Below are 13,814 nucleotides of genomic sequence, written 5' to 3'. Positions count from 1 at the left end.
GAAACCTTACTGTGAAACAACTAGTTACAATAATTTACGTTGCTGTCTGGCAGACGTTAATGTTTAAATGATGTATTCTACATGTCCAGTCTTGCCGTATATATATTACTTACGTAAATAATAAAATATATTTATCGTTAAATATGTTACATACCTTACAATAATGGAAATCTAGGTAACAGATTTCTAAACTCAACATTCTGCCACACGACGACCTATATTATTGAAACCAAATTTGGCAGAATGATGTTTATGACAGCTTTTTAGCAGTATATGTAAAGTGTCTATTATGAAAACTACGGAGTAAAACCTAGAGAAGAGTTGTGAGCAATCGCCTCATTACTTTCGGAACACTGTATACGAAACCTCGCTGCGAAAATGCAGTATTACGGACTCTGAAAACATGAATTACGGGGGTGTACGTCACATATTCGTCACATGTGCTAGGCAGTGTTTAACTGTGGAACATGAGTCAGTTCTAACCCGAAGTGAATTCTCTAGACGGCTGCAGGTCACCAATGGTGTCTGTTCTTTCGGACATGTCCGAAAGAACAGACACCATTTCCATATAAGTACTAAGTGAATTCGGTGCGATGTAACTCGTACGCAATTCAAAGTTGTACTGATTATCATGAGACAACTACAGTACGCTTTAAATTCTACTCACCTGACGTCTCCTTTCTGTAGGGACACTTCTTCGAACACCAGACGAATACGTTCATTGTCCCTGTAACGAAGTAAAACAGCAGTTATGATTCTAATATGTTAACTCTTGATATTTCCGTAATAGTTTTACTTAATCACCTCATATCGCAAACTTTGCAAAGATCAGCAATTTTGTACTCATTAATTTTCTAGTTTCTGACTTATAGTTGTTAAAAACTAGCTCCTCAGGAAAAAAATCAGCCAATCAGCCTCCAAGACATTAGTTTCGTTTGAGAGGTGGAGATTGGCCATTTCAAAATAAAACTGAAGATATATTATGTGTGACACCTAAATATATCATTTGATTAAAATCGGAGCCCACACACAGCATTGATTTACAACTAGTCACAGATCTAGCTTAACAAAAGACTGTTTTTGTAGATTTTTCACGTTTAATGAATACTTTAAACACAAAATGTTTATTTATTTTGTCACAATTACCAAACAAGTGAAGGATCTATGGTTTCTGAACCAATGAAACTGTTTCAGCTATTTCAGCAGGTAACATTAAATAAATAAAATTTAAGCTGTAACTATTAAATTCCGGAATTGAGGAATATTGGGTTTACATACAATGGCCGTTTAATATTCTCGTCTAATTTCTTTGAATTAGGTTTAACAATTTTCGTAAAAAATATCTTTTACGATAATATTATCCCAGCCGACTCTACACCCCCAAGCCGACAAAATGGCCTTCTTCCATTCTTGCATCCACCGAGCGTTCGCCATTCCTCTTTCAGCAGACGCAATGGAGAACGAGTTACAAATGCTAGAAGTTATAACCTATAACCTATAAAAATATAAACCAGAAATTGTGTGACAGCTGTTTAACAAGAAAACAGGTACAAAAACAGCGACCTCATCTACACTAGGTGTCGTACCAGAGGATAACTCCACTAGCTCTATTTCTATTCCCTTTATGGGCAAAGCATCTTATAAAATAGGGCGACTCTTAGAGAGCCACGGCCTTAAGATAGCATATTCTACGAATAACAGCCTCAAAAAGAACTTGGTATACTCGTTAAAGAATACTAATTACAAATTATGTCGTTCTGGGGTGTACAAAATCACCTGTATTGATTGCCTGTGTTATTTCATCGGCCAGACAGGGAGAGACTTCTCAGCTAGATATAAAGAACATATACCCACGAAAAGTACTTTGTTCAGTTGGCCCATACTCCCAATCCACCAAATAACACAGAGCTATTAAATTGCGATGTTAAAGGCACTAGGCTTGACATCCTTGAGGAGTTGAAATTTGTTGCTTGACAAAGAAAACCTAATTAATGACCAGCTACGATTGAGAATTAAGAACTTTATCGAAGGTTTTCACCCTTGCTTCACCAGCCCTGCTGTTACGTTAGCTTTGCAGTCGCCGACCCCTGACTACACTTTCTTTAGTCGAATACTTGTGTATTCAGAACTGAGGAATAATTTTGCGGAGTAATAGCTAGTCTATCTTACAGGCTCCGAATCCATCCAGGGACCTCTGCTGTTCCTGATCTATATAAATGACCTGGGTGAGTATCTGAGCAGTTCTCTTAGGTTGTTCGCAGATGATGCTGTAATTTACCGTCTAGTAAGGTCATCCGAAGACCAGTATCAGTTGCAAAGCGATTTAGAAAAGATTGCTGTATGGTGTAGCAGGTGGCAGTTCACGCTAAAGAACGAAAAGTGTGAGGTGATCCACGTGAGTTCCAAAAGAAATCCGTTGGAATTCGATTAATCGATAAATAGTACAATTCTCAAGGCTGTCTATTCAACTAAGTACCTGGGTGTTAAAATTACTAACAACTTCAGTTGGAAAGACCACATAGATAATATTGTGGGGAAGGCGAGCCAAAGGTTGCGTTTCGTTGGCAGGACACTTAGAAGATGCAACAAGTCCACTAAAGAGACAGCTTACACTACACTCGTTCGTCCTCTGTTAGAATATTGCCGCGCGCTATGGGATCCTTACCAGGTGGGATTGACGGAGGATATCGAAAGGGTGCAAAAAAGGGCAGCTCGTTTTGTATTATCACGTAATAGGGGAGAGAGTGTGGCTGATATGATATGCGAATTGGGATGGAAGTCACTACAGCAAAGATGTTTATCATCGCGGCGAGATCTTTTTACGAAATTTCAGTCACCAACTTTCTCTTCCGAATGCGAAAATATTTTGTTGAGCCCAACCTACATAGGTAGGAATGATCATCAAAATAAAATAAGAGAAATCAGAGTTCGAACAGAAAGGTTTAGGTGTTCGTTTTTCCCGCGCGCTGTTCGGGAGTGGAATAGTAGAGAGATAGTATGATTGTGGTTCGATGAACCCTCTGCCAAGCACTTAAATGTGAATTGCAGAGTAGTTATGTATATGTAGATGTAGATAGGGTTCTCGTTCTCCTCAGTTGTGTTACGTATTATGCCATTAACAGTTTTAATGCTTATATTAATCCAAATCCTAATGTAAAGGTAGCTACTTTAAGCGCCTATATTTCCATGCGCGCATGCGCATGACAGCGGTGCTCGGTACACAGCTGCTCGCTGCGATTAGTTCGGCGCAGCTCTCGAGGCCTACCGTTCTCGTCCGCGCAGTGGGGCCTGCTGTTTCTTATCAGCCCAAGTAATGTAGATTTGTGACTGGTTACTACGGTGCTACGGTTTTATACTTGACATGGCCACACTTTGGCATGCAGTAGTTCAGTGTCAATAGCTTCTGAAGAAGGCCAAATTATTTTGGCTGAAACCTAGGGATAGATTGGTTTCTAATTGCAACTGAAGCTGACGTGTTATATGTTTGATAGAACTTATATTTGAAGATTTTTTTGTCTATTACCTTTTCTACGCCTTTTATTCAGGAATATTAAACTCACTTTTTTCAAGGGGGTGTTTGACTCCCTTAACGGCTGTGTGGGCACGTATAGAACGCATGTCTCTTATTTTTTCTCTACCCTACAACGTATTCAAAGGCTGTCAAAAGCGAAGTGTATCTTTATTGTAAATTTACTTGTTTTCTTTAGTGTCTAAACATTTTTCACTGTCTTGAAGATCGAAATCTGCGTTACATTGCAATAGCTTCTGTTTCCAAATCTTTTTAACTTGTAACTGGTTTTTGATTATACTTCTTCTTAATTTTATTTTACTTACTAATTATTGGTGTGTAGTAGAGTAACGAACACAGCTTATTGAACACAGTGTTGACAAGATTTTGTTCTATTACAACACCTTTAAATTTCAGTACAATATCTTTTCCTTGTTACTTGACCATGTAGTGCACTGAGTAATTTTTGTAATTTCAGAAAAGACTGCAGTACACGTAAAGCTAATACCGTCATTTTAAAATGGGATAAGAAAATGTAGTAAATCACTATTAGAGTGCTGGCTAGAGGCGTAAGTTTGAAAATTTCTTGCCAGGTACAGCACCCTGCTGTATAAATTATCTTAGTATTTTGTGGCCACTGCTCGTTATGTCGCCTGTTTGCCTACTTCTCACAATGTTCGGGTGACGGTCGTTTATTGGTTTTGCTGGAGTTTCATCAGCATTAGTGGGCTGCAGTCATCCTGTTAACCCACCTTACAGGGTGTCAGACTATCAAGAATCCTCATAAAAATTTGCTTTACACAGACGCTTTCGTAGAAGGTTACTTATAGTCAGAAATTATATGAACCTGATGTAAACATGCAGCTATGCCGTGTATGTTATTTGACAAGTCTGCGTTGTACACAATGAATCATAACGCGATGTAAAAGCAATTGGGTAATGGATGTCACAAGTAAAGAAATGTAAAATATTATGTACACAAAAGGGAAAGAAATTCACTACAGCTACATTACTGCCGACCAATTGCTGGAAACATTAACTGGTAGTAACCATTATTAGCAACTATACGTGGAATGACCACGAATACTAGGAACAGTGGATGACACACTGTAATTCATCGGAAGGCTCACGATGGAATCTAACTCATCCGCTAAATAAGTGGCTTTACAAAATACTTCTTCGGCTGATTCTTTAGTATTATCTGCCAGTCTGGGACCATTACCAGGTGTATTTGATAGAAGAGACAGAGAAGGTTCAACGGAGAGCGGCGTGTTTGTACATGGAATCGTTTAGTCGGCTCAAGAGCGTTATAGACATGCTCAGCGAACTACAAGAAAAGCGTTGAGGATGACTAAGAGGTTTAGTATTGAAACCCCGAGAGATTGCATTTTGGAAAGACTCGGAGAACATATTACTTCCTCCAACATACGACTCGTGAAGTGACCAAAAAGAGAAAATTCGAGACATTACAGATAATGCAGAGGCTTAGCACTCCGTCTTCAGGCCACGAGTGCCCTACCGGGACCATCCGACCGACGTGTCATCCTCAGAGGAGGACGCGGATAGGAGGGGCGTGGGGTCAGCACACCGCTCTCCTGGTCGTTATGATGGTATTCTTGACCGAAGCCGCTACTATTCGGTCGAGTAGCTCCTCAACTGGCATCACGAGGCTGAGTGCACCCCGAAAAATGGCAACAGCGCATAGCGGCCTGGATGGTCGGCCATCCAAGTGCAGACCACGGCCGACAGCGCTTAACTTCGGTGATCTCACGGGAACCGATAATACAGAGGCTTAGGGAAAACTATTCTTCCGAGGCACTATTAGGCAATGCAGCAGTGAAGGGGGCATTAGTTAGTAGCACGAGAATCACCAGAATCACCCTTCGCCACAATCCGTCAGGTGGCTTGTTGAGAAGCGAAGTAGGTATACCATGTACGTCAGTCAAAGATACATACATGCTGCAGGGGGTGAACAGAAGATGGAAAAAACCGAAAAACCACACGTTACCTAATACGGTTTAGGAAAAGCGTTGGCATTAAAACAGGTTCCAAACGTCTAGAAATAGATAAATACATGGACTATATCGTTTTCAAGGGAATTTCAAATAACTCTTCCTGCAAAACAGTAGCAAGCTCAGGTAACGGTGATGGAGGTGGATAGCGATTGCGCACTTTTCTCCCCAAAACAGACCACAAAGGATCAATAATATTGAGATCTGGTGACTGGTGGCCAGGGGAGATGTGAAAATTCATCCCCGTGCTCATAAAAGCAGCCCTGGAATTTTAGAGCTGTGAACAGTGGTCCTGTTGTCTTGGACATAACACAAGCATTGCACTATGGGATGGATCTGATCCGCCAAAATGGTCAAAAAATCTTTGGAAAAAAATGCGATCTTGCAGAGGAACCATGGAGTCCATGGACTACCACGAAATGGCTGCCCAGATCATTACCGAATCCCTGTACCGTTTCACTATTGGGACGTAAACTAAGCCTGGAATTGAAATCAGTGTAAAACCAGACTCAGACGACCAAATGAGTTTTTTCAATTGCCCGATAGTCCAGATATTATGACTACAGCATTAAGTTTCCCTACTATGACCATCTGCGTCACTGACGAGTGGTTTTGGAATTCCAGCTCGCCCTGCAATTTCGTACTTATGGAATTTACTTGGTGTTCCTTTGCTGCTGACGAGCTTCGCCAGCGTAACAGTCTGTCCTGCAGTGACTTTCGTCGCTGTTGCCCTCTTATTTTTCATCACCATCTTACTCACTGACCGACTGTCACGATCATTCAACACATGCGTCGTTAAATACAACAGAGTAACCTGCACGCTTGGCTAGCATCTGCGTCGATGTTTAGCCTGGCATTTCTCTCTGTCTTTCCATATTATCCCCCAGTCAAATGGTTCAAATGGCTCTGAGCACTATGGGACTTAGCTTCTGAGGTCATCAGTTCCCTAGAACCGAGAACTACTTAAACCTCACTAACCTAAGGACATTACACACAGCCATACCCGAGGCAGGATTCGAAACTGTGACCGTAGCGGTCGCGCGGTTCCAGACTGTAGCGCCTAGAACCGCTCGGCCACTCCGGCCCGCTTATCCCCCAGTCCTTGCATATGTTTGTACGATGTTGTGAACATACAAAAGAATGGAGTAAACTCAGATCTTGCCTTAAGGGTCTTAAAATATTGCCCATGAACGTCAAGTATCACATACCAGCGAAATAATTGGCTCTGAGCACTATGGGACTCAACTGCTGAGGTCATAAGTCCCCTAGACTTATAACTACTTAAAACTAATTAAGGACATCACACACATCGATGCCCGAGGCAAGATTGTATCCTGCGACCGTAGCGGTCGCCCGGTTCCAGACTGTAGCGCCTAGAACCGCTCGACCGCTCTAGCTGGCGGCAAAATAATTCTCGTCTATAGTATGAGAGGTGACAACGCAGGTTATTAATATTGGATTTTTTATACCCACTACAATGTCGATAGTTAATAAACTGACCAAGTTTAATCGCATCACCGTGTACAATGTTATCGAGAGGAAAATGGGCTTCTATGCAAGTTGTTTCAAAAGTCCGGTTCCATATTAACAGCCTCTTTGTGAGCTGAGATTTCACGAAAAACGTCCACCTAGTCGCTGGCCATATCGCACTACCCACGCGAGAACAGAATGCTCATGATAATAATATTTACATAAATATGGGAAGACTGGTGGAACTGGACCCTGAGGAAGAGTATTTTGAGGAGGAGCATGCGAGGCTATACTGTCGTTACTATTTACCTAAGAAGTTAAAGCAAACAGTAGTTTCAAGCGTTTGTATGTTTAAAGAACACTTTAAGAAATATTGACTACATTATCATTCTTTGACTTTCTAAAGATAGCAACTTGCGAGAATTTATCTAAAACCGGAATACAGACTAGATGGTGGTAGCTGGTGGTTGCAAGAGTACAAGGTCATTAAAGTGGCGCAGTCAAATAGGGAGTAAGATAAGGTTGTCGCTTGTCCCCATGTTATTCAATCTCTATACTGAACAGGCAATAAATAAAAGCAAAGAGAAACACGTAATGACAAATGAATGAAACCTTCAAGGCTTGCCGATGCGACTGCAATTCGGTCAGGGATGAGCAATGACTTGGGAGATTAATTCAGTGGAATGGGTAGTGGACTGAGAAGTAGTTCTAAGACGAACATCAATAAAGAAAAAAAGATTTAGTCGATTGTAGTCGTATTCAATCAGGACACTCCAGGGAATTAGATGGGACATTGTGTCTAAAAGTAGTGGTTTAGTTGCGAGATTCAGAGTGATGTTAAGAAGTAAAGAGTTTCTCGGAAAAAGATATTTCCTAACGTGGAACTTGTTTTCTGAAAGTGTAAGAGGCCCAAAACAAAACTGGCAATGCAAATACAATGCTCTACGCAGTTTAAGGACGAGGTAGTTAAAGTAAGATACCGTATTAACTACCCACTGCAAAAGAACAAAATTGCGGGAGTATGCTGCAAGTTGTCTCCCAGTCGTGCATAGACAGTTAGATGTCACATGGCGCGAGGTCAGCGTGACTATAGCGCTCAAACGGAATGGCCTCTCGACATGAGGCAATTGAAGGATGGAGAGAATGCAGTATGTGTCAATCAGCAAGCACTTATTTTACTCTGTGGTACTGGTCTTCATTACAACATGGCCCGTAGTCAACATTTACATGGCTTCACACAGGAAACGATCACCGGGAAACTGGAAGAAAGACGAAGTGCGACGTGTGCAGCCCAGGAGTTTGGTACTGCTTGTAGCATTGTTTCACGTGCATGTCGAGCGTTCCAAGTCACATGCACTGCCGCCTCAAGGAGAAGAGGTGATCGACTTCGCTCAACTACCGCAACAGATGACTAACCACTACATTTAGCAAAAGGAAACACGGGAACTAATTCAAACAGCACGTGTAATTGCTACCACATATTACAGGAATGCAAGGTACGCAATCTCACGCTTCACTGTGGCACGGTGACTGCAGTGCGGGTCGTCTCTTTGCCCGACGACTAGTATGTTGTGTTCCGTTGACACATGCACACCGTATGGTGCCAAGAACATATGGAGCGAACCAACGAGAAGTGGGGTCACACGCTCTTCTCGAATGAGAGAAAATGTAATCTGAATAGTGACTCTGAAGGAACCCTCATAAACCGACAGGTGAGAATAATTAACGCACCAAGAAACATTGTCGAACATGATCTTTTTGGTGGTGCAGCTGTTGTGGTGTAAGAAGGCATGGTGTGGCAAAAGGGTACTGACCTCCGAATTACTGAACGCGGTAAACACACTAGCCAGCTATGTTGAGACATTGTATTCCTTCCACATGTGCGACTTTTCAGGGGTGCTTTCGGCCTTAATTTCATTTTAACCGGTGATAATGTGCGGCTATATCGAACAGAGCAAATGCAGGAGCTCTTGAAAGGAGAGTATATTCATAGATGAGCCTTGCCTGCTCGTTACCCCGACTTACATCCCATCGAACACGTGTGGCATGCGGTGGAGACGCGAACTGCAGTACGTCATACACCAACGACCATCCACCAGTTGTCAACCACGCTGGTGGAGGAATGGAATGCCCTACAACAAGGATTCCTGATCAACGTAGTAACCAGTATGGGAACACTGCTCCAAGATGATCACACACATAATTAAGAACCATGTCTTGCATTTTGTAATGTCCAGGGCCCGTCATAGATGGCGTTGAGTTCAGGATATTGTATGTTAACTGGGACCTAGAAACGACGGAGAGGCTCCGTCCCCGCCGCAGCCATCGTGGTCCTCAGAGTAATGGTGGTGTACGCGTACGTGGAGAACTTGTTTGCGCAGCAATCGCCGACATAGTGTAGCTGAGGCGGAATAAGGGGAACCCGCCCGCATTTACCGAGGCAGGTGGAAAACCGCCTAAAAACCATCCACAGATTGGCCGGCTCACCGAACCTCGACACAAGTCCGCGGGGCGGATTCGTGCTGGGGACCAGGTGCTCCTTCCCACTCCGGAAAGCCGTGCTTTAGATCGCTCGGCTATCCGGGCTGGCGAGTTCAGAGTAATTATAGTGTTTGAATAAAAGTGTAATTTTTATTCGTGTCACTACACATTTTTGTTAGATTGTCTACTGTGCTGCACTGCATTACACTGTAGCAGTTCCTTCTGTATGTGGTCCAGGTTTTATACAGCTGTGTTACTTGGTAGGGAAACATCATACGAAAGTCAGTTTCTTCCTTACGTTTTGGATACCACTGTATTTCATTCACCTAACTTCTAACACTTTCCCCGTGTGCCAGCGATGTGAGCTGACATGCCTGTCTTAAGATCTATGGAATATTTTCAAGATAGATTTTATTTTAACAAATTTTTCAGTACTTGTAACACTGCTGAGTACGGCGATAGAAAAACTTTCTACACTTCATATTCAATAGCTCACGAGAAGCTTTCGCATGATATGTGACTGCCAAGTAATTTAGCTCGATGAAACTTGGACCATGCATAAAAATAACTTTTACAGTGTAGTACAGAAGGCAAAGGAAAGAAATATGCAATAAGACGAATAGGTATTACACTTTTATTCGAAGACAGTAATTACAGTCAACTCATCGCGATTTAGGATGTCCCCTGTACATTAGAAAATACGGGACATGGTCCTTAACATGCTGCGTGATCATACTGGACGGCAATATTTGCTCTGCAAAGTGATCCCCTTCTGGCCACAGGGATGGTAAGGAATTCTTGAGGTGTGCGTGACATATTGCATCCTTTCTCATCTTCTGAATCTTCCTTTTGTCTATCTCCCCTTCTCTTACACTTATCGTAAAAAAATAAATTTTAAAATACGAAATTGTGTTATTTGGTGTACTGCTCTCAGGTCGTGGGGTACATGTTTTTTAACGTGTCTAACATTATATAGGCTCACTTTGTGTGTAGTTTTGTATAATCAATAAAAGTGGTATACTCCCTTTTCCATATTTGTCCCACTTCCTGCATGCTCTTTTAACATTTGTCGATATGCTGTTAATTCATTTTAACTTTCATCTTTTCGTACTTTTATATTCTTCATTTATATATTATTCTGTTTTGACGTCTCTTATGCTCCTCAATTTGCCTTTTATGATTTTTGAAGACGACTCTTATTCATACATATGATATATTTAACATTATTTTGTATATCGTTAAATATTTATTATTTTATTTTTAATAACCCTTTTGCAGAGTACGATCAATCAACTTTTGTTTGTCTTCTTTGTGTTTAATTTTTAATGCTCACAGAGAGTTTAGTTCCTTTTCTTCCTGCGCCCAATTTATTCCCTCTGCAGACCTCTTCCTTTCCTAAAATCCTGCCCTATAGTGTAGCTTCTGTGAAACGTATTCTGTTGTCTACTACTTCCATAAAACTTCATAACATTATCAGTTTCGGTGAACATAGAGACTGCAAAAATGTTCCCTTATATACGATGAAGAGGCATGTAGTACAGGCTTGTAGGAATTTTGAACGATAAGTTATGTACATTACAGTGAGTGTTTGGTTAAAAACTTGCAGGATGGAACTGGTGACATGATAAAATACGATGCACGTTGCTCTTAGGAATGCCAATATTTTGTTAACACTATCGCTTGACCACAGTGGACTCACTGAATCCGAAGCGGGAATAAAACTTCCGTGGCTTAGTCTGTGCGAGTACTATGATGACTGTGTTGCCTTGAGTTGATACTTTCCGTTTCCCGAAACTTCACAACGAAACGGAGTAATATTCGTCAGGAAAGTGGATTCGTGTTGTGGTGACGCTCTATGAAAAGTTTCTCAACCTGAGTGGCATTACACCTACCTCCAACAACAATAAAAGAAAAGAAATAATGATGTAGTTTTTAATCAAAGGCTTCTTGTAATCTAAACAACATATTGTTTAAGAATGTCACAGTACTGTTCTTCATGAAACTGTGGTAAAAATATGAAACTATCACTGCCATTACTGTTCTAGCAACTTAATTACTCCACAGATACGTAGCATTGCTATCTTCTCTTCGTTGGTGGACACAAACCACAAACTGAAGCAATTGACTGAATAACCAGTCTATATTTCTCTTGTTTTTTTTCATTTGTTTACTGTCAACTCCGGCAAGTGAGTTACTTGAAGTACCTATACTGTGTGGTAGAACAAGAGAAGTAAAGGACGGGTTATGTTAAGTTTTTAATAACATCATGTTTACTTCAGTTGTAATCTGTGACACGTCTGTAAACATGACTTCAGGAGAGCAAGTGAATTACAGGATAAGAAGTACGGGGTTTAAGAAAGACGTACTGCTGTCTGTATTTTACTTACCAACAAAGTAACAGGAAATTAAATCATTCTGTTTAATTCCCCCTAGGAACTAAACATCGCCTTTACTCTGTTTTTAGGTCGTTGATGAACAAAATTTTTTTGGGGTGGTCAGGGTGAGACACCCTGTGGTTTTCATTTTGTGGGGAACTTCCATTTTTATTCTGATGAACTGGTTCTTGCCTAAATCAGGCTTTCAGCGAAATAAGTAATTACGAGTATGTACAGAACAATCTGAATTATAATATGTTGTGGTTATGTCCGGCTTGGTTGATGGCACGGTTACGAAGTTAGAAGTTAACTTAACAAAAGAAGTTGCCTCAGTTGAACACTGAGGGAGAATTGGAACTGGCTGGGTTGTTGTACTGGAAGCTAAAGTAATAAACAAACACTTCGTGGAGTTTCCTGTGCTACTGAAATCACAATACCACCTCAGAGATCAAACGAAGATGTGCTATCAATATCTGGGAATCTGCTAATAAAGCGTTTTTTAAATATTGGAAAATAACTACGCTTAACTAGGCTGAAATCTTTTGCTGACACTGAGTGCATTCAAATGATGGTTAAATGTCGTCATGACAGGAATGAATAAAGAGTGATGTTTGAATACTTCTTTCACACGACCCAGGAGAACTTATTATGCAAACTTGTACCTTTGCTCAGTGTTTGTACAAAAGAAATAAACCAAGAGAAACATATTTTAATAGTTACCATTATTTATAAATTATGAAGTATGGTATTTACATGGCACGTTTTTATATTCCTTTACAATTATTTTTGGGCCATCACCCTATTGAGTTCAATTATATGTATAAATTAGCTGCTTGAAATTCGCGCTCACTAGGAAATGGACCAGGGACTTTTTCTGAGTCGCCATCCTTCTGATTGGTTTGACGCGGCCCGCCAAGAAATTCTCTTCTGTGCCAAGCTCTTCATCTCAGAGTAGTAATTGCACCAAAGGCATCAATTATTTGTGAATGCATTCCAGTCTCTATGTTTCTCTACGGTTTTAAATTGTACACCTCCCTCTATTACCATGAAAGTTATTCCTTGATATCTTAACAGATCCCTTATTTTTGTTAGCGTTATTCATACGTTCTTTTCCTTGTCGATTTTGTGGAGAACCTCCTCATTCCGTTCTTCATCAGACCACCTTATTTTAACATTACTTTGTAGCACCATATCCCAAATGCTTTGATTCTCTATCCTTTCGCTTTTCTCACGATCCGTCTTTCACTACCATACAACGCGGTGCTCCAAAAGTACATTCTCACAAAATTCTTCCCAGAGATTAAATCCTATGGTTGGTGCTAGTAGACTTCTCTTGACCGGGAATGCTCTCTTTGCTGTGCCGGTCTGCTTTTTATGTACTTGTTGCACCGTAGACCTGGTAAGTCGAGAAATCCGAAAGATGTCAGAAAAGCAATAATTTAGGCTACTACTGCTAATACGTGAAAATGGTATCTATTCCCTAATGTAGGTAAATTTTATACTTCAGTCTCCCTAACATAATACGTTCTCATACCACATATCGCATTGTTCGCCTGTAGGAACGGGTGATGCCAAGCCTAGTGGAGGAAGAAGATTAAGTAAAGGATAATGGAATAAAAGAACAATCCACATCTAATTCAATGCTGGTAACTTTACAGATATTTTCGTCGTTTAAGTCACTTTCATTCAGGCATACCTTGTCATTTTTTCTCGTATCAACTTGATGAATTTATGATCCGATGTCCATGAAATGTCGACTTACAGTTACACATTCGGAGGGAGATCCATGAACATCGAGTAATAACACTGTTTCAAAAGTTCGATAGCCAGAAATTAAAAAGAGAAAAGAGGAGGATGTCTAACAGTAATGTTTCATACGTGGAAATATATAATGTCAATTACTGGAAACAGTTCACATCCTACTCCATTGATGAACTTCTTAATAGAACAGACTGATGTATATATACC

At 40.7% G+C, this 13,814-nt stretch overlaps 1 protein-coding gene across 2 annotated transcripts in view; it reads right to left on the bottom strand.

Moving 5' to 3' along the window:
* Positions 1 to 13,814, bottom strand: part of LOC126336137 (suppressor of lurcher protein 1-like) — a 659,041-nt gene that overhangs the window by 146,047 nt on the left and 499,180 nt on the right. For both annotated transcript variants that reach the window (XM_049999628.1, XM_049999627.1), the window contains exon 7: positions 668 to 727. In XM_049999628.1, the coding sequence (XP_049855585.1) occupies positions 668 to 727 (60 nt within the window). The remainder of the gene's footprint in view (positions 1 to 667; positions 728 to 13,814) is intronic.

Source organism: Schistocerca gregaria, chromosome 2 (genome assembly GCF_023897955.1).
Source record: "Schistocerca gregaria isolate iqSchGreg1 chromosome 2, iqSchGreg1.2, whole genome shotgun sequence".
Taxonomy (NCBI): domain Eukaryota; kingdom Metazoa; phylum Arthropoda; class Insecta; order Orthoptera; family Acrididae; genus Schistocerca; species Schistocerca gregaria.
Note: the sequence above shows the minus strand (reverse complement) of the source record. Positions and strands in the feature narration are given on the sequence as shown.